The sequence below is a fragment of the Echinops telfairi genome, unplaced genomic scaffold (genome assembly GCF_000313985.2).
Source record: "Echinops telfairi isolate 266 unplaced genomic scaffold, ASM31398v2 ScPeMD7_18;HRSCAF=68, whole genome shotgun sequence".
NCBI lineage: Eukaryota > Metazoa > Chordata > Mammalia > Afrosoricida > Tenrecidae > Echinops > Echinops telfairi.
The window spans coordinates 13,591,495-13,612,552 of NW_022103915.1; the positions used below are offsets into that span (position 1 = coordinate 13,591,495).

General features: G+C 54.7%; 1 protein-coding gene across 1 annotated transcript in view; it reads left to right on the plus strand.

Annotated features, from left to right (window-relative positions):
• The window catches only part of TTC7B (tetratricopeptide repeat domain 7B), a 248,850-nt gene that overhangs the window by 150,969 nt on the left and 76,823 nt on the right, over positions 1–21,058 (plus strand). The window contains exon 14 of the mRNA XM_045288134.1: positions 17,055–17,171. Coding sequence (XP_045144069.1) covers positions 17,055–17,171 — 117 coding nt within the window. The remainder of the gene's footprint in view (positions 1–17,054; positions 17,172–21,058) is intronic.

A 21,058-nucleotide genomic window follows, 5' to 3' on the forward strand; every position in this document is an offset into this window, starting at 1 on the left:
TTGTTATGACTGCTATCTCATTTGTACTTTCTATTGGCCCTGCCTTTGTTTCCAGTCTGCATTCTTTTATATTGATTGTTTTTATTCCATTTTTTCTCTATACACATTTGAAATGACACAGTCCATGGTGGCTGCTGTTTAGAAAGGGCCCGTCACTGACAGACATTCTCAGTTGATATTTCTGAAAGCTGCCTTTACTCTTAAAAGATGCCGTCATTAGATATCTGAGTCTACACTCACTGTTTCTCACAAGTGATCGCGTTTCTTTTGCATCTGTTTGAAGTCAACTGTTTGCTTCATTTCAGAGTTCACTGCACTGTCATCTGTCTTTTTCTTTGGCTGCTTTTAAGTAATTAGCACCTTTGTTGGTTTTGCATTTTCACTGTGATTCTAAGGTAGCTCCTGCTTGGGATTCGTTGGGTTTTCGGGATTGTTTGTGATGGTGATCAGTTCTAGGAAATGCTCAGCCACACCTTCTTGAGTTTCTTTGGTTGTCTCTATTATCTGAGTTCTGTTTCATTGATTTCCATTCTGGTTTTTATTACTTATTATTTCTTTTCTTCTACTTATTTTGTGTTTGATATCCCCTGCCCACTTTTTTCTACCTCTCTTATAGTAAGCTTGGGTGATTAATTTTAGATGTTTCTTCCTTTCTGATATAAGCATGTAAAGCTACACATGTAAGTATCGTGTTCATTGCTTCTCATAAATCCTGATGCATGTTTTCATTTTATTCAGTTTAAGATATTTTCTAAGTTTTATACATTTCTTTCCTGACCTGTAGGCTTTTTGGAATTGTTTTATTTAATTTCTGATTTTTCAGTGGGGGGTATTTTCCTGATTTTGTGTGTGTGTGTGTGTGTGTGTGTGTTATTGATTATAATCACTTCCTATTACTAGAGAACATTCTTTATATTATATCACTCTTTTCCATTAAGACCTGCCGTCCATCTGATGTGTGATCATTCTAGACGATCCCATATTCCCTGTGGGCAGGGAATTGGGATCATGATAGTGGAGGGGGAGGAAACATTTAGGGACTAGAGAAAAGTTGTATTTTTCATCATTGTTACATCGCACCCTGACTGGCTTGTCTCCTCCCCGAGCCAGTGTGTGTCCAAGTTAGGTCATATTGGTTTGTAATATTGTTCAGCTATTCTATACCTATGCAGGGTTGTTTGTTTGTTTTATATTTACTGAGAGATAAGTATTAATACTCAGTGATAATGGTGGAATTATACATTTTCCCTTTCGATATTTTGCTTCATTAATTTTGAGGGGCACAGTCACAACCATGGACTGAAACGTGCCGAGGGCCCCAAAGTTGGTGCCAGCCTGAGCTACTTTGTGTTCTGTTTTGTCTGAGGTCACTGCGAGTCAGAACCAACAGTCTGCGGTCTTGGGGTAGTGTCTGTCTCTTCCTGCAGCCGTAGGCCTTGTGCCGTCATCTAACGCTCCTCCGTCTCTACCAATATTCCTCATCTTACGGTCTGTTTTGTCTGATGTTAATGTACTGTCCGCCCTTCTCTGGTGTGTTTTCTCTGTTGATGTGATGGTATGCTTCTCATCCTTTTATTTTCAACCCAGCCCTGTCTTTTAATTTAAAGTCAGTGTCTTGTGGATAGCAAGCATAGAGTTGGTTGTTGCCACTAATCAGCCTGATAACCTGCCTTTTGATTCCTGTCTTTGGCCCGTTTATGTTTAGTACAAGCATGTGGTTGGGTGTCTGTCTGCTGTTTCTGTGTGTTGTCTTTCTCTTATTTCCGTGTTGCTCTTTGACAGTCTTCTTTTTGTGTTGATGTTTTTAAAACAAGCCCTTAACGACCAAGCCTCTGTACAAAAAGATGAAACACTGCTATTAGCAGGTTATGTAGTAAATATCTCTCGCACATTGTCAGTTTTTCTCACAGTCAAAGTGAACAGAAAGCATGATTTGTAGTAAGCAGTGTCCGTGATGTTGGATAGATTGAATATCTGCCTTCCTTGATGTGATGATCTTGACCCTTAGTCTCTGGTCCCCCAGAAGTGGAAGTTCATGCCACGCTGATGTCTGAAACGAATGTCTCTTCTAAAGATGCAGAGGCAGCCTGTCGAGACCAGGTTTTTGATCAGATTCCGACAGATGTTGCATTTCTGCCATTTAAATTCATTTTTAGATGAAATACTGAAATGAGATCCAACAGTGTGCAACGTTTGGTCTTTGGGGGATAAATGATCAGCGGGCTGTCATACTTGGTGGAGGTTTTGAGAACGTCAGTGTTGCTGAAACACCAGTGAGCTCGACAGAGTGAGCCACACAGTGGCTGCTAAGGGCCGCCACGGCCTGGTGTCGTGTCTGGCCTTGAGGCAAGCTGGCTGTGCCGTGCTAGCTGTGGACTTTCAATCGATGTCCATTTTACTTTTCCAATTTTAATAGAACACATATCCGCCCTTATTCATAGACTCACGGAAGCCATCAGATCTGTAATGGCACACCAAACGCTTGTGAAACTTTTAAGGGCTTGAGGACAGTGGGATCCTTATGGCTTATGGACAAGTCTTTGAAGCATGTTTTCTGGTCCTGAACCAAATCCTCAGTCACCTACTGGGGGCAGGCACATGGGCGCATCACAGTCCTGTTCTTGTGGGTGCCCTCGCGTCTCTTGGACAGCTGACCTTCGTCACAGCAGTGGGGACTTGCTGTAAAGAAGTCCCCGTACGTGATAGTCACCAGGCACGCATTGCAGGAACATCCACAAAGACTTGACTTTTACTATTTCGTGACAGGCACCGGACCAACACTGAACACGTTTTTAACTCATTCAGTCCTCCCAAGAACCCTTTGAGTAAGTAGTCCACACACTCCTCGCTGACCAACTCCCTCGCTCTCTGGCATTTCAATTTACAGCAGCCTCAGAAAGTTCCCAGGCAGCTCCACCGACAGGCTGGGCCTCACACGGCCCGTTCAAATGCTGACTGGCTCCCATGAGGGCCGGCAGACAGAGGACACTTCTCCTGTTTCTTGGAGACATGTTGATCCAGCCACAGAAGGCATGAGGCAATCTTGGAACAGCAAGAGGCCTCCCGTGGGCAGGAGGACGCCAGGCAGGGGCCCAAACATGCCGAGGAGGTTGGTGGAGGGAGGCCAAGAGGAGGAGGGAATGGCATCGTGTGGGGCTATAGAGCCAGGATGAACAGAGGCCGCACAGGAGTCCCCACCCAGGGTAGACATGGGAAGTGGCTGGCAACAGCTGGCCACTATCCTCCCCAGCCCTGACCCCTGAAGGCTCTGCAGCGATGGGGAAGGCAGGACGACCCCACCACATGCATCCTGAGATAGACCAAGGGTGCCAGAGGGGGGTGGGCAATGAGGAGGTCAAGCACAAAAGACGAGGTGCGGCCCCCAACTCTCCCATAACTCCCATTTCGTATAATAACCTTAGTCTTTGGACCCTAACCATGGTGAAGAATGAGGAGTGGGTCCATTCTTATTCTCCCTCTTACAGACACAGAAAGGGAGGGACAGAGATTGGTGAGTCGTTTGTCCCAGGTTTCGCAGCTAGTAAGTGACAGGCGGTGAGTTTTAAGCCAGAAGCCCACGCTCTCCTCTTCACCACTCTCTCTCACTGCCTGTGAAGGACTTGTGTTCCTACCTCAGATGGTCCGGTTGCCAGGCTGGATGCTGGGGACACAGCCATGAATGAGCAGGAGCTTTCTACTCTTGCCGAGTTTACTTGCACTCCAACTGAGCCGCAATGCCGTGCCACCTCGCCTGGTAATCTCACCAGCAAGCTAGGAATCGTGGTTAAAAGCCATCATTCAGTTAACCAAAGTGGACGCCTGGTTTAAAAAACTGTTAGTCCGGGTTGGCCAGAGAAACAAATTCATAGACACTCGTATGTGTATAAGAAAGAGCTTTATATCAAAGAGCAATTGTATATTGAGAAACCATCCCAGCCCAGTCCAGATCAAATCCATAAATCTGATATTAGCCCATGTGTCCGATACTAGTTCATAAATTCCTCTCTAGAGTCACGAAGTACATGCAATGATGCCAAATGCAGGAAGATCACAGGTTGGTGGGTGAAACGTTTTGTGGATCCAGTGGCTGTAGAAGCATCTCAAAGCTGGCATGGGTCTCCACGTGTCTCCTCCAGCTCTCTGAGTGTCTCCACATAAGGAAAGGGAAGGCAGAGAGACCCGGTCCTGCCTCCAGTGAGCTCTTTATCTCCCTCGTGCCTCTGAATGAGGTCATCAAGCTGCAACCTGATTGACAGGCTGGACTCCACCCCTTAGCTCAAATCAACAGGAGATGATATAATTGCCACACAAAAAAATAGGACTTGGCAAGGGAGACAGTCTTGTTCTCTGCGAGGAAATCAATTTCAGTCAAAATAGTGTATTGAGTCATGTTCCAATTCAGCGCTTCCTGGGCCACCAAGTGCTGTGGGCTGTTTTTACCCTTGAGCTGAGGGATGGAGTAATGCCAGTGCATTTGCTAGAGAGCTGCGTCACCAGGGGAGAGGATGTTCGCCTCATTAGATCACAGGCATGACCCATTGGTATCTGAAGGCTGCCTGGGAGGGTGGAGTGCAAGGTGACTGACCAGGACATGTAACTCAGACACACGTCAAGGAAGGAGTTGTTGGGCATATGAGAGTGGGTGGGCAGCCTGGGAGACGCTGTGGCCGGAAGTATGGTGGGATTCATTGGTGAACATTCCCCATCCTCTCTCTTGGCTTGTCTGTTGTGGCAAGATTTCCAGATGGCTGGGGAAACTTCCACTCCAGATTTTCTGGGTTCTCTGGAGCATGAAGCCAATGTGTTCCTGCAATGGGCTCACTGGACTGAGGGGTGCTGGTCCAAGCAAGCAGGCTCCCATCACTCTCTGTGGGTCACTGGGGGCTGTGGTGTTGGTTTTGGCCAGTGGAGGTACGTGGCAAAAGATGAAGCATGTGAGAAGTGTAATAATGAATGACTTGGTGATAAACTGGGCGCTTGAGGCAAAGGGAGAGAAATTGGACTGGAGGAAATGGAGGAGAAAGGAGGCTTAAGCCCATTCGTCGTGTAGGAGGAAGATGCTCATCGCTGCCGGGGTTGGAATAGGTATATCCTGACTTGCTCCACAGTGGCTGCTAGTGGGTCTCTATCCTCCCTGCCCCCACCTCATTCAGAATCCTCATGGGAGTTATCAGCTCCCCTGTCAGAATGCTCCCACCCTTTTAAGCTATTTCTGAGACCGGAGGAGAGGAAGTTTTCAGAGCAAGCCTATCTCTTACTAGCCAAGGAAGGTACCTTGATGGACACCCCAGGCCTTGGCCACCCTCAGCCCTGCCCCTCCCGCCGGCCCCCAGCAGTTGGGAGAGGCTGATCTGGGGCAGAAAAAGAACCGGGTTGAGGGCTCTCATTCAAGCCACCCTGCCCATCTGTGGTCCCCAGCGGGCTTATTTATTCTAGTGCTTTCTTCCGAAGTTCTTCTCAACACCCCGCTCAGCCGTTCAAAACACAGTCTTCAGGCTTCAGGCCAGGTGTTTCCAGGAAACCTCTGAATCCCCAGAAGCTAGCCAGTGACTTGGCACAGGGCAAACGGGCATGCCTGTTTGTGCGGTGGCTGTTTGAGTCGCCAGGTAACCCCAGTTCCTCGCCAAGTGATGGTCTACTTACGGCAAAGAGGTCTTGGGGCAATGCCGCTCGTTACCCAGGCAGCTGCGCGAAAAAGCAAAAGCAGTGAGCCATCCAAATGCAATGGAAGGCCACTTCATTTGTCGCGGTCTGAGCATGTTAAAACAACAGCGGCTTGCTCTTTGGAAAACGAGGCTCCCGGTTCACTCTGGAAGCACCGCCATAGTATTGTGATCAGAAAGGTGCCTGGCCACCGGTGATCAGGTGCCCTGGCCTTGTACATCTTTCAGAAGAAGGAGCAGGAGCAGGAATCACACAGGAAGTCCTTCAGCAAGGTGGCCTCTGGGGAGAGGCCGGCCAGGGGAGCCGAAGGGGCCTGGCACGTGCCCTCTGCTCACCTCCCCGCCGTCTGAGACAGTACCTGACTTCGAGGCAATTCCGTGCAGCTTCCACAGAGATGCCTCGAGGGGGTGGCTTCTGAAGCCAGAATGTGTATCTCACAGTTCACAACGCTGTACGTCCAAGTTTAGGGCACGAGCTCTAAGGGGTGGCTGCCTCTCTCCCCTGTCCCTCCCTCTCCTTCTCCTTCCCTCTCCTCCTCCTCTTTCTCTCTCTCTGAAGGTCCTGCTGTATTTTCAGTGCCTGGTCCAGGATTTACAACATAAATTTGGGGGAGGCCACGATTCAACCATAGCATAACCAAATGGGTCTACGGTTCCAAATAGATCCTCTCTGTTTAGAGCACGTCGTATGAAGGGAAGACTTGCTTTCAGATATTTCCTGGGCCCCTATTTGCTTAGCAGACAGACACCGGCACACTGGCCGGGTCTCTGTCTTCTGCCTCCTCTGCGCTGCTCCGCCCCTCCCCCTGTGCGTAGACAGCTCAAACCCACTGTCATCCAGTCCGCGCCAAGTCAGAGCGACCCGACAGGACAGGGCTAAACTGCCCCTGTGAGTTTACACGACTGTAACTCTTTCTACGAGCCGACAACCTCATCTTCCTGCCACACACCAGCTGGTAGTTTTGAACTGCTGACCCTGGGGCTCACAGCCCCACTCGTTACCCACTTCGCCACCAGGGTTCCTCCTAAGGGCAGGGAGCACCCTGATGAGCAGGGCGCAACTCCAACACAAACTCACTGCCATCAAGGCGATGCCGACTCCTGGCGACCCTACAGCACAGGGTAGAACTGCCCCGGTGGGTTTTCCAAGACTGTCACTCTCGGTGGGAAGAGGAAACCTCCTCTTCCTCCCATGGGGCGGCTGGAGGTTTCGAACTGGTCACCTTGTGTTAGGCAGCCCAACAAGTAACCATACACCACCAGGGCCCCCTGCTAAGGACAGGGAGCGCTCGGTCAATTCTGAATGACTGCTGCTTTAGAAGAGATCTAGGTCCTGTGGAGGGGATCCCTGCTCCCGGCGGCCCCAGGGTGTCAGAGTAGAACTGCGCCCCACGGGGTTTTCAATGGCTGGGCCTTTCCAGAAGCAGATCGCCAGGCCTTGCTTCTGAGGTACCTCTGGGTGGTCTCAAACCTCCGACCTCTCACTGGACAGCCGGACACAGGACCCATTTACACCCAAGGACAGCCTGTTGCTTTGTGGATGACCTTCCCTGAGAGGGCTCCACACACACACACACACACACACACACACACACACACACTCAGAGGCGGGGAGGAGTGCGGGGACACGAGGGCAGTGAGCTTCTCAGGTGCTTTGAGTTCACCGGGTCCTGCTGGGCTGTCAGCATCTGGGCAGCAGGCGGAGTGGAGATGAAGAAACAGGAGAGGAAGGAGCCAAACCAGGGTCTTGCAAGGTGATTCATTTCAGCTAAATCCATCCGTTGTTTGTCGGCTCTAAAAATACAGCTAGGGGGGAGGTGGGCATTCCAGATTGTGGGCACTTTGACTGGAAGGAGAGGCGGCGTGGAGCTGACAACGGGAGCCGACAGGAGGCCTGCCTGGCGCACAGAGGGGAGGCAGGATCAGGGTATCGAGAGGCACTGCCAGCCTCCCACACGCAGCCTCCATCCATGGCCCTGGGCTGCTAAGCTCTGTAGAACGGGGCTCCTGATGCCTGGGGATGAGAAACTTTCTCTCACTGCACAAAGGGGGCTCTCCATACCCCGCAGACACGGGGTTCTGGCCGTCAGGGCTGGGCAACGAAATGCTTCCTCTCACAACCACGAAGCCGAGCGCATGGCCAACGTCCCCTTCTTGAGCGACCCTGAGATTCAGAAGCAGTCAGGTGTCCTTCCCGCAGAAGGGGGTCAAGTAACTCCAAGACTCGGGTGTACCAGGGAGTGCCCCCTCCCCCACCGGCCAGTCCCTTGCAGGGCTCTGTCCCCCAGAAGGAAGGAAGTGCTTGTGTCAGGAACACTGGCCACCGGGCTGTAAGGGGCCCGGGGTTGGGTCCAGGAGACCAGGCGCACACTCACATTTGCTCTCTGTAAGGCTTGACCGCTCAGGGTTGCTGACCGGCTGCCCCAGAGCAGATGTCCCCTCGCAGAGTACCACCAAGCCAGCACGCACACGTCCCCAAGTTCACTTAGGGGGAGGCAGAAGGAGCCCCGATGACTTCATGGTTAATTGCTCCACTGCCAACAGAAAGGTCGGTGGTTCAAACTCACCCGCCCCTCTCCTCCCGTGAAGAGAGCATCCTGGGAAAACTGCCGCCACCTGTTACCTTTCATCAAGACAGCCCCAAGCCGCAGCGCCCTGTGCACAACAGAACGCAGCGCGGCCCGGCCGCGCCTTCCTCAAGTCCAGTGGCAGCGCTACTTCTTGCCACACAGGGTCACTAGGAGTCGAATCCATGGCGCCCGGCAACAATCATCATGCTGGCAACAGACACCAAGTCTGTCTCCAGAGGAGCCTGTGGTTGGTAGTGCCACCAACCCAAAGCCCATTGGCATCGTCTATTCTAACCGCGGTGCTGGAGGAGACTGTTGAAGGTACCCAGGCTGCTGAAAGCACACACCGATGGGTCTTGCAATAAGTACGGCCAGAGTGCTCCTTCGAGGCAAGGATGGCGAGACTTCATCTTAGAGCCTTTGGACCTGTTGTCAGGAGAGAGCAGTCCCTGGAGAAGTTACCTCATGCTGGGTAAAGCAGAGGAGCAGCGAAGGAGAGGAGAGGGCTCGCCCAGATGGATGGACACGGTGGCTGTATCCATGGGCCCAGGCACAGGAACAATTGTGAGGATGGTGCAGGACCGGGCAGTGTTTCATTCCATTGTGAGCTGACTCCATGGCGCCCAACAGCCACCCCAACTATTCCAACTGTGCATTGTTATGGGAGTGGAGAGCCTCTTCATTCTCCCGTGGAGCTGCTGGTGAGTTTGAACTGCCGATCTTGTGGTTAGCAGTCCAATGCTTACCCAACAGTGCCACCAGGTGTCGTGTTGTGCTGCTTCAAGATTAAAGCCCAAAGAACCTCTGTGGAGAAGTAGCTGTCACACAGGGTCGCTGTGTTAGGCTGGGTTCTCCAGAGATGCAAAATCGGTGACTGCGTGTCTGTGTCTGTGTTAGAAAGAGGATCATATCAAGACATGGCTCACACCATTGTAGAAATGGCCACGTCCAGTCTGGGTCAAGCCCACAGGTCAGAGGTCAGCTGCAGGGGCTGACGAACAGGAAGCAGGAAGATGAAGCTGGAAACCACAGGCTGGTAGAGGCAGAGCTGAGTGAATCCAAGGTGGGCCGTCCAAGTGCATGGCTCCTGGGATCCGCCATCGATACAGCAGGAGGTCGACGAACCAGATGCAGGGTTCAAATCCAGCAGAAGTCAACTAGCTCTGCACACCGTCAGAAGACCACAGCTTGAATGTATCAAAGTTGCGCCCCCATTAAGGAGGTCTGTTCTCCGGAGCATGGGGACAACTGGGAGGATGGCACAGGACAAGGCGGTGTTTTGCTGTGTTGAGCCTGAGGTCGCTATGGGTCAGAACCAACGCAATGTCACCTAAGGACACCAGCATCCTCCCCCAACTGCTTGGCTGCTTCAGAGAGGATCACATCCTGGAGCTGACCGCATTGTGTTAGCTCCTATCAGGAGAGCATCCTGACCCAGCCAAGCCGACAGGACACCTGAGGAACCCAGTCGCGACGAGCAAGTCTGAGTCGACCAGCAACCGCAACGCAGACCCACCTGGTTTTGAGCCCAGTTATTTGCCTGCCTGGCTCAGGAAGATGCTGGGGCTTCTGACCCCAGAGGAGGAACCACCATGCTAGTGGGATGACCTAGTTGGGTGCTCCCTCGGTGACCGAGAATCCTTACCCCCACCCCCAGTTTGTGCACGGTGGCCACCCTCGCTGGCCCTCACTGGAGACACATGTGGACAGGCCATTGCACCACCATCAGCAGCCCAGGTGGGGCCGACCCTCACGGGTACATAAAGGACATAAAGGGCTGTTGAGAATTCTCATCTAAGTAAGAAACACGAAATCGCCCTGCACCCTCCCCTGCTCTTACTGGACGCGGTGCCTTTTCTCCTGTGGGAGTGTGAGGCCCGGGCACCACTCCTCCCTGCATGTCCATTAAGCCAGAAACCAGACCAGGCCGGCTGCAACGGAGCCTGACGGCCGGTCCTGCTTCCTGAGCTGTGGCGGGCACACACCGCCGGCAGATTCCACTTCTACTTCAGTGACAGGGTGGGGGGGTGGGAGCGCCTGCCTTTCTCACAAGGCCCCCCGCCACACCCCAGGATCATCCTGCTCTGGACCACCCTCTCCGTAACAAAGCGTAGAGGGTCTTGCAAGTCCGTTTCCAGCTTCGGATCCATTGGGAAAGCGCTCGGTGTTTTTCTTCTGAGCTGGGAGGCAGCAAGCCAGCACAGCCATCGGTCAGCCTGACGGCTAGACAACCCTGTGCTTCCCCACTGGAGGGTGGGACCCCCATGCCCACTTCCATACCCAGTCGGCCTGCCTAGCCGGATGGACAGCAGCAGTGTTGGGTCCTGGTGGCTGTCAGGCTGGTTTTCAGAGAGGCCATTTTCCGAGATTGGACCCTTTGAGGGCCCGGGCAGCAGAGCCGAGGCTCCAAAGCAGCACCTGAGGGGCCACCAACCTCTTTGTGGCCCTCCTTTAGGTCTCTGCTGGCAGCGGGCGGGCGGGGTGTATGTGGTGGGTGTGTGGCATTTGGCTCCTCTGAGCAGCGATGGCCGCCTGTGGCTGCAACTTGACCCTCCCTTCCCCATCTAGTTCCCAGCTGACTCACCCTCTCCTCATCACCGCACCCCTCCTGCCTGCTGAGCTGACAACTGACAGCCTAACCCTCTTCTCCCTCTTAATGATCCGTCCAGCACACTCTCCCGCCCCCTGGCCCCCTGCCCTCGGCCTTGGTTAGATCTACTGTTTCCTGTTCCTGCGGACAGGTTCTCATCTGCTGGGGATGGGTGCTGGGCAGCCAGCCTCCAGGACAGGGGAGATGAGGACGACCCTCAAGGCCTGCGGCCCGGGCACCTGGGGCCACGGGGCCTCCCGCTTTCCCCGCACAGCCGTCTGGCGTTCCTTCCTACATCAGGGAGGGGAAACCAAGAGCCAGGCGCTGGCATGCTGAGCCCACGAGCTCATAACTACCCATCAGCACCAAGCACCCACCGTCCCAGGGCTGCGGTCCTAGTGCTGACGCCGCTGCGGGGCCTGCAGCCCTCCCGCATCCGAGACCCGTTCCTTAGAGCTTGACTTGCACGTGTGTATCGACCACACCCTTGCCTTCCTGGACACGCATTTCTTACACCGCCACCTGAGATGGGAGGGAATTAAAACCGTACCGTGCATACGAAGGGCTGTGGTGATGCCATGGTTACAGGGCTTGGCTGCCCCAAACCCACCAGGTGGGAGGACAAGGCGGCAGTCTACAGGGCCTGCCCCAGTCAACCCCGAGCCAGAAACCCTGCCTGACACTCACAGCTGGTTGCTTTGCCCCCAAGGCACTCCGTTTCTTCCGGAGTTGACGGTCACAGAGCTGCTCACACCTTAGAGTTCGGGCTGTGGTCAGGGCCCACGGAGGTCACCCGGAGTCGTCGCAGCCCCGTGTGACAGTGGCACTGCCCCTAAGGTTTCTGAGGCTGTGGTCTTTGTGCGAGCAGATCACCTGGTCCCTTCCCCCCATGGACCCTCGGGTGGGTTCAGACCGGTAACCTGTCAGTTCTCAGCTGAGCTCGTAAGCACTGTGCCTGCCACCAGGGCTCCGTTCAGTGGGTTCACATCACTGTTGTAGTTAGACCAGTGGTTCTCAACCTTCCTAATGCCTCGACCCTGTCATACAGTTCATGTGGTGGTGACCCCCAACTTAAAATTATTTCCTTTACTACTTCATCACTGTCATTTTGCTACTGTTATGAATCGGGCGGCCCCTGTGAAAGCGTCATTCGACCCCCAAAGGGGTCTTGACCCACAGGTTGAGAACCACTGAGTTAGACGATTGCAAGTCATTCTCCCGTGCCCTGTTCCGTGCTTGGGAATCAGCTGGACTGGCACGGGAGCCTGTAGACTGGCAGCGTGAACCCGGGCAGAGCACTCAGTCCCAGCTGGAAGGCTTCCATGGGCCCGAGGTGGGGCAGCTGCCACCACGTTGCTCTCCCTGTCCGTTACCCTGGAAACCAAAGCCCCCAATCGTAGAGCTGGTGTTTTCTGTGAGTGCATTTCTGTCTGGGAGGGTTACCCAAAAACTCACTTCCATCCAGGCGATGCCGACTCACAGCGACCCTACAGGACAGAGTAGAACTGCCCGTGGTACGTTTCCAAGACGGTAACTCTTTTTTGTTGTTGTTGTTCGCTTTTTTGTTGAACGGTAACTCTTTACGGGACTAGAAAGCCCTGTCTTTCCCCCTCATAGCAACTGCTGGTAGTTTCAAACTGCTGGCCTTGCTGTTAACAGCACAATGTGTAACCAGTATGCCACCAGGCTCCCTCACTCTTATTGATTATTTAAGGTTATCTTCAGCAAAGGGTTGCTAGTTGACCCCTGTGATAGTTCGGTTTTATGTCCACTTGAGTGGACCAGGATTCTCCCATGATAGGATCTAACACAGTGAGGTCCACTTCATGGTGGGGTCTTCTGTGAAGCCGCCAAGCAGTTGTGGGGAGAACAGACCTCCTTGATCTGGGCACAGCCTTGATCCCATTGAGGGAGGTTGCATTCAGGGCGTGGTCTACTCGTAGTGTAAATGGACAGTGACTAGCTGACTTCTCCTGCTGGACCTGGACCCTGCACCTGGTTCTTGGACCTCCTGTTCCCAGCCTGCCATTCCCAGGATCCCTCAGCAGACTGCCGACTTTGGATTCACTCAGCTCTGCCTCCACCAGCCTGCGAGCTTCCAGCTTCATCTTCCTGCTTCCTGTTCATCAGCCCCTCCAGCTATACAAGTCAGCTGACACCTGACCCGTGGCCTTGAACTCCTCTGGACTGAGTCACTTCTACCAGGCGTGAACCATTTCTTGATGGAAATCTATCTATATGCATAGACAGACACGCGTTAGTGGCTTGACTTCTTTGGAGAACCCAACCTGACATGACCTGAATCTTCAGAAAGAAGCAGATGCTTAAAAGGCAGGAATGGATGGCCTTGGAACGGCATTTGAAACAAAGGGAACAGCACACGCAAACCTCCAAAGGCAGGGAGGAGAGTGGTAGGTGGTGGAGCTGGCCATGGCTGCAGTGGACGGTATCCCTGGAGGGCAGTTGACAGACCAAAGCTAAGCCGGGGGTGGGAGCACATCATGAAAGACATTGTAGGGACTCGCTCCGTGGGTGACATGGCAGCACGGTTACAGACTGTCCTCGGAGTGATGCTTTAGGGTGCCCCTTCTTGGCCTGCGGTGCCTCCCTGACTTCTCTGAACGGAGTGTTTCTGGCAGTTAGGTGAATGCACTTGGCACCAGGTGCGGCATGGTTGATAGGCGCCTGGGAGTCAGTTTCGACGCACAGCGGCCGCGTGCACCACAGAACAAAATGCTACCTGGTCCCTCGCCACCGTCACAGTCTCATTGCGACCTTCGGGGAAGCCTGCAGGTGGCTTCTTCGTAGACTTCAGGAGAAGCATCGCACTCCACTCACGGCCGGACTTGGGGTGTGGCCCGCAAGCGCTCTCAGCCTGGCCGGCCCCACACCCTCCACCCGGAGGTCAAGCAGGAGATGTAGGGAACATTGACCGGTAGACGGACCCCAAGTGTATAAAGGCAGCTGGACAGACAGCTTTCTCGGGACTTGGGTTTGCCGCCGGGCTTGGTTTCCTGTGTGGACGGGATCCTTGGGCTCTCTGGCCGTGGGCTGCAGCAGGGGAATGCTGTCCATTCTTTGTGTCCTCCTCGTTGCTCTGTGCACGTAACCCGCACCCAGCCAGATGTCGCCCAGCAGTCTTGAAATGTGTGAGCAGGGCTGGGCAAATGTGGAGACAAGCTTCCCTGGCTCCTCTTTCCGCACTGTTTTCTGCCTTATCATCATGCCGGGGCCGGTGGACAGCAAGGGGAGGTGCGTGCCTGGCAGCAGACCCTGCATCTCCCCTCCCATCCAAGGGACGGTTCCGGCCGGGCCTCTGTGCCCACGGCAGCGGGCATCCCTGTGCTGGGGGGCCGAGAACAGGTTTGCTCCCAGGCTTGGGCTCCCTGGCTCCCCTTCCCCTGCCTGTCTCTCGTTCCAGCTGTCCCCCCTGTTCCAGGTGCCCGTTCCACCCTTTGTGCCCAGCTGTGCTGCGATTGTTCCTCCTGTCTGGCTGTCCCAGATCCAGCCCACACCTTTCCAACCACACACCCTGAGTGCAGTGCTTGAAAGCTGTTATTTCATGTTCGTTAGACGTTCTCTTTCTAGCCGAGAAGCCTCGCGCAGAACTGCTCCCCCAGGCTGAGGCTTAGAGATGAGCCCTGGCATTCGGGGTACTTCGGGTACAGTTAAAGGGGTGGTGGGTAGTGGCTGGCAGGACCACACTCCTGCCTGTGTCGGGGGACCTTCCCCACCACCTCCCCGGCCCTCCCTGGGCAGCAGGCTCCAAGCATGGCTGCACCAGAGAAACTGCCATTGCTGCCCGGAGACTCAACATCGTCCTTTGTGCCCCCCACTCCCCAGGCTCACTGTGGTCCTGGGAGGAGCCTCCCCATGGTTCTGGATGAGGTCTGCACCTGGTCCTCAATGAGGGTCTCCTTGTGGTCCAAGGTGGACTCTCCTCAAGTTCCTGAGAGGGATCGCCTCATGCTCCTGGGTGGGGTCTTCCTGCGGTTCTGGATGGGGTCTCCCCATGGTTGGGGGGTGGGGAGGCTCTCACCTGACCTCAATTGTTTGGTAGTCACTTCATCCAGGAGAGTCTCTGGGCCCCCAAAAGTTCTGCCAAAGCAGACAGGTGACCCTTGGAAGCTTCTCCTTCCTTTGTATCATGTCTCCCAGTTGACCCACACTTGGTAGGAGATTCTGGTGGAAAAGCCCCCCTGGACCACGCCCTGTCGTGATTCAGGAAGACGCGCCAGCTTCTCCGCTCTTGGCGAACCTCTGGAGACAGCCTGGATGGCTGTCGTGCCTGCAGGTGGTCCTGGAAAGGCTTCAGGGGAATCCCCCCTTCTGCTTGAGATCTTTATGGGCAGAAGGCAAGCCCTATTCTCACAGCTAGCCTCGCTCAGATGCCCACCTGCTTGTAGATCGGGGCCTCCCATCCCATCGCCCCCAGCTGCTGCAGACCTTACCCCACTAGACCCCTCCATCTGTGTCCTACCAGGAGCGCGCGGTGAGCTTGGGCAGTGACTGACTGGGACCCCCCTCCTTAGGCCTCATACAGAGGACAGTGAGATGTCCCTCTCTGGATGGCCTTCCCTGGGGGCTCGACAAGTGTCCAGATGAGAGGGCAGTCACAGCGTCATGTGGATCATGTGATCGTGTGGATCAGCATGCAAGGCGACTGAGGTCTGACTTAGAAACACCTTTCTTTATCTTGTCCTAGAGAGGGTGGCCATGAGCAAATGAGGATTTAATATCCAGTGGTGGCCATGGGACCCACATCAGACAACCACCAGAAGACACTGTCCCGGGTCTGGGTTTTCTAATCTGTTGCTGGGGAGATGAAGACTGCCTCCCCAGAAGAGCTGTTACGTGGATCGCGGGAGGTCATTATGAAAGCAGGTGCCAAATACAAAGGCTGAGATGGGAGGCCTTTAATGAATAGTTTTCTCCTTTGCTTCATTTTGGTTAGCAACGCAGACCAGCGCACATGGTAGCTACTGAGCCGAGAAGATAAAAGCCTCAAAGTTTTGTCCTGGAAGACGTAACCTGATGAGATGGGGTCTAGTTGACCGTGGGGAGATGGAGGACACGGCGGGTGTGCTCTTATAACTGGAGAGTGTCTGGCCCTTTAATTGCACAGGGAAGAGCAACAGGTCCCATCGTCAGTGTGGCCCAGATCCGACTGGGGAAGCGACATCAGAGTGGCCAGTTGGTCGAGGGCCTGAAAGAGCTGGAGGGAACTTGGCCTGAGAAGCAGAGACAGAAAGGAATCCCTATGGTTTCTGCAAGTGGGAATAAAACATTAATTTTCGAGATCTTGAGACTAAGCGGTCCTATGGGAAGTCAGGGGGCAGGATGACCACCCCGGAGCCTTGCCAGGAACCAAGTCGGATTCGGGAAAAGTGGGTAACAGGACCAAGAAAGACGGTTCCAAGCTCCGTCCTCAGAGGGTCTGCGTGGAGGATGGGCGTGTTCGTGGTAACGCATAGGGAAGAGGCACCTTGTGACTGGGCTGAGTTTGTGAAGCCCTGGGGTGGGGACCTGACAGGGGAGGCGCCTTCAGAGTCCCCAGCTTCCCGTCAGTGCCTCCTGTGTGCAGCCTTCGAAGCTCGAAGATCCAGTCACCTGCACGGCAGGTTAGGTATAGATTCTGCTGCCAACCCGTCCCCGGGCTCCCCACCACGACCCCAGGGGAGGCCCCAGGATGGCCTTCTGCCTCCTGACTTCCCCTACAAATCTTGTGTACGTCTGCAAATAAATCAAGACCCACTTTTTAATGAATGTTTGAAGTTTCACCCCAAAATAGCTTTTGTCCCCGCCTTCTACGTTCACCATCAAATCCCACGTGTTCTAAGTGAAAAGACCAGTGTCACACTGTCCTTACATCCGACCTGGTCCTGAGACTTGAGAGCCTTGGTAGCATCGTGGGTTACACGCTGGGCTGCTAACCTCAAGGTCAGCCGTTCGAAACCACCAGCAGCTCCTCCTCTCGGGAGAAAGAGGAGGCTTTCTACCCCTTTAAAGAGTTACAGTCTCGGAAACCCACAGGGGCAGTTCTAGCCTGTCCTATAGGAGCCCTTTGAGTTGGCATTGACTGGATGGCAGCGAGTGAGGAGGGGTCTGTAAGGGGGACACTCGCCCCCCGGGACTGCCTGCAGTGCCCAGCTCGGAGTCGGGCCACGCTGTGTTGGGTCCGTGGGGCTCCGGCTTGACCTGTGTGGTTCTCTCCCTGTCTCCCTGCCGTAGACTACTGTTTTCCAAAGTGAAGCTGGAGTCGCTGTGCCGGGGCCCAGACGAGGCGCTGCTCACCTGTAAGCACATGCTGCAGATATGGAAATCCTGCTACAACCTCACCAACCCCAGGTAAGGGACGACCGGCACCGCCTGTGTGGCGGCGTGATTGCGTGGGCCCGGGCCTAGCAGGGCCGCCTCAGATGGGCATTCACCAGGCGCTCGCCAGGCCCCCAGGTGAGGCAGCCGATGAAGCATCCACAGCGTGGGTCGTTTGTGCTTTTGCTACCACGGCATGACCCGCTGGGCTCAATTCATAATTCATCTCCGTCCGAATCCCTTCCCCACCTTGACGACGTCCCCACCTTCCTAGCAGTTCATGGACAGGCTAGTCAGTGACGTATTTCAGACTGCAGGCTGCATCCTGGCAGGAGAGGAGAGACCGCCACAGATCAGACCAAGTCGGATTTCCCCCAGTTACGCTCATGGCTCAGACAAGGACAACACAAGCACGTGACCAAGACCTTGTTTGCCTCGTTAACTGCTGAGGGAGCGTGCAAAATGTGGAGACCCGTGTGCAGAGGACCGTGGACAGCAAATACACACAAAAAGTTCCTGGGGAACTGCCATTATCTTTGCATTCCGTTCCTCCACGAAGTCCCCTCGGATCTACAGACAGCCAAGATGAGTTTGCAAATACATGAAAAGATGCTATCCGATGGGTGGGGGGGAAACTCACCGCTATCTAGTAATTCTGACTCATAGCGACCCTACAGGACAGAGTAGAGCTGCCCATTTCGGGTTTGTGGGCTGTGAATCTTTACCGGAGCAGAAAGACTTATCTCTCTCGTCTCTCTCCCATGGAATAGGGTGGTTTCGAACTGCTGGCCTCATGGTTAGCAGCCCATCACGTACCCCACGGTGCCATAGAACAAGCAAGTGTATTGCTTGGATTGCCTTTTCAGACAGAAGGAGAAGTCACCTGTGCCTATGGCACCTTGCTGGCAAGTCAGTTCCAACTCACATGGCCCGAAAGGCCGGAGGGGAGCTGCTCCTAGGGTTTCCAAGGCTGCGGTTTTTATCGCTGCCTTTTCCTTCCACCCAGCGGGGGGTGACTTTGAACTGATGATCTCACGGTGAGCAGCTGCACTCTTGAACCGCGCTTGTTCCAAGGCTCTCTGCCAGCCTTACTGTTGGTTGACTTATTTAACTTCCGCTCCTACAGAGAGGTGTGATAGCCCTGTTCGTTCGCAGGAAGCCCGTCAATGGGGCAGCCCAGAGAATCAGAGAATCCTGGGAGGGTCCACTAGTCAACACCCCACCTTCCACTGCTCTTTATGTCATGAGCTGCTGCTGTCTGAATTGCTTCCAATTCAGGGGGGGGGGGGCGCACGTTGCTGCATCCTGTGCTAGCCTCACAATGGTAGGCAGATTCGAGGCAATTGCTGCAGCCACGCCATCTCCGGAGGCTCTTCTTTTCGCTGTCCGTTTACATCACCAAGCACGATGTCCTTCTGCTCCCCTGGATAACATGTCCGAAGTACGCGAGACAACGTCTCACCCTCCTCACTTCTAAGGAGCAGTCCTCTGGAAGATACCCAGTAAGCTATATTCCCATTTCCAAATCTGGGGCCATTTTTCTTGACCTGTCTCTGGATTGCTACGTGTGCCCCCCTCTTCCCCGCCCCCCGTGAGAGAAGTGACTTAGCGGAAAGGGACCTGATGGTGCTAGTGAAGTCCCCCATCCACCCACACCCCCAGAACACCCCTCAGCTCCCAGCCAGGTGTGTGGACAGCGCCCGGTGGGCCCAGGAAAGCCAGGCACCTTCAAATGTGACGCTCATTTTTGTAACAATGTTGTCAATGTGCTCCAATGGGGACAGACTGGCCACAGGGGATGGCAGCCTGGGGGTCTGGGGTGTGCAAAGGTGGGAGGGGGCTGGGGAGCAGCAAAGTGGATGTGGGGTTCCCTGGCCCACTCTGAAGGATGAAAGAGTTTGCCCATTAAAAAGGGAGGTTCAAAGGAGAACCCTGTTAGGAGCGGGGCCCCCTGGCCTCGGGTATAGCAGACAGTGCCGCTAGAAAGCCAGGGAGCTTAGACTAGACCGTCAACCCTCCGCCTTCCCCCCCGCCCGGGACCCCCACAGCCCTTTGCAGAGCTCAGCTGGCAAGACTTACTCTGCAGCCTCCCCGGCCTGTGGCCTGGCACCTGCAGGCAGGCAGTGGGCATCATGAGACTGGCCTCCTCCCCCTGTGGGTTCACCCTGAACAGAAAGGTCACTTTCATGGGGAATGATCCCACATGTCTGTGACTGGGAGCGAAAATAGAAAGTGCCCATGTTCATCTCCCCTCAAAGCACCCCCCACCCCGGCCTGTGGGAAGCTGTGGGGTTTGTGGGGGCAAGAGGCCCAGCTAGCAGGCTGGCTGCTCAGCCCTGGGGCACATTCCTCTGCCCGAAACATCCCCCGACACCCCACCCCCCTCAGAAATGAGAAAATAAACCCATCAGCCTTCACGTTGCCAATTTCCCCTCAGTTCTCCACACCTCTCCCACCTCCCCACATTTCCTCCCACTTAGCAACCAAGAATATTGAATATGAGGAGGGAAAAAAATAGCAGAATTGGAAAGCTTTTTGAAACATGCTTGGGCTGTGCCCATACACACTTCCTCCGTTTCCTGAAGGGTCTTTCAGGGCCAGAGCAGCGAGGGACCCTGGCTCCAGACTCAGGGTCGGGATGGGAAGGGAAGGGAAGGGAGGTGTGTGGGGAACCCAATGATTGCTCAGCCTGAGACTTGAGGGAGCGGGTGGTGGGTGGAGCAGCCCCCTTAGTAAGGAGCTTTGGGTCTGGTTTCTTTACGCTGCATTGATTCTTTCTGGGCTGTAAATAAATGGCCCTGACCACTGTGAAAACCCCGGCCTCCTCCTGGCACGGGGTCGTTCTCTAGGGAAGGGCACTCGAGGGGCCACCATCCCCGGGGGCCTACACTCAAGCCATCGAGGGTTCCAGAAAAGGGGAGAACCCTGTGAGCAAGTGTGTGAGAGCACCCCTTAAAAATGACCAAGTAAGAGCTGAGAGAGGGCATGTGGCTCGGAGGCAGTTTCGCTGCATCTTCCCAGAGTGAGTGGGCTCTGCCTCCCTGCCTCGGGGCGTCCTGGTTTGGGGGGTTCTGAAGGGGTCTATTGCTCAAGTGGTTGAGGTTGTCTCACTCTTTTCCCCCACTCCCCCCAACCCAGGCGGCTCCCCCTGAGCCTCAAGGCCCCAGAGAGGTCAGACACCAAGGCTGCGCAGAGGAGGCCAGGGCGGTGGCAGGGAGAGGGGGTGCCCAAGCTTCGCAGCGGCCTCATAGCTCAGGCCCTGCTCTTTCCTTTTTGCTGGTTGAGGGTTAAAAAAAAAAGTCACACTGAACTGTGCCTGAGAACACTTGCAGATAGCCTCCCCTGCAGCGGAGAACTGAGACATGCATGTCTTGCTGTGAGCACGTGGTGGGTGGCATTCTCTCGGGGAGGGGAGCAACAGTTGGCGAGGTGTTTGTCATCTCGGAAGGCTGCCTCTGTTCCCCCAGCCAGCCTGCAGCGCTGCTCGAGTGGCTGCGAGAAATCTGTGTCTTGCCCCTGCCTCCCTCTCTGAGGAAGGCCCCACGCCACAACCTGGCTGCTTCCAACCGAACCGTTCTGTCCGGAGCCTCGGCAGCAGGCGCCAGCCCCTCCGGAGCTGAGTGGCCTCAGCTGAGCGTCCCCGCCAAGCAGCGTTTGCCGAGCCAACCCGGGGCCCTTCAGTCCCTGTGTTCTCCTTCAAAGAGAGAGAGAGAGAGAGGAGAAAGAGGGAGAGAGAGAGAGAGAAGAGAAATGGAGGAGACAGGAGGAGAGAAAGCGCCTGCTATTCCCATTTGATGAAGCAACGAGGCGCAGGAGCCTCAAAGACATGCCCAGTTTCCCCAGTTAGATGAGAGCCCACACCCGTCTGAGGGCACTGCGCCTCCATAGCCAGCTACCTCTGTGGGGAAACAGAGGCGCAC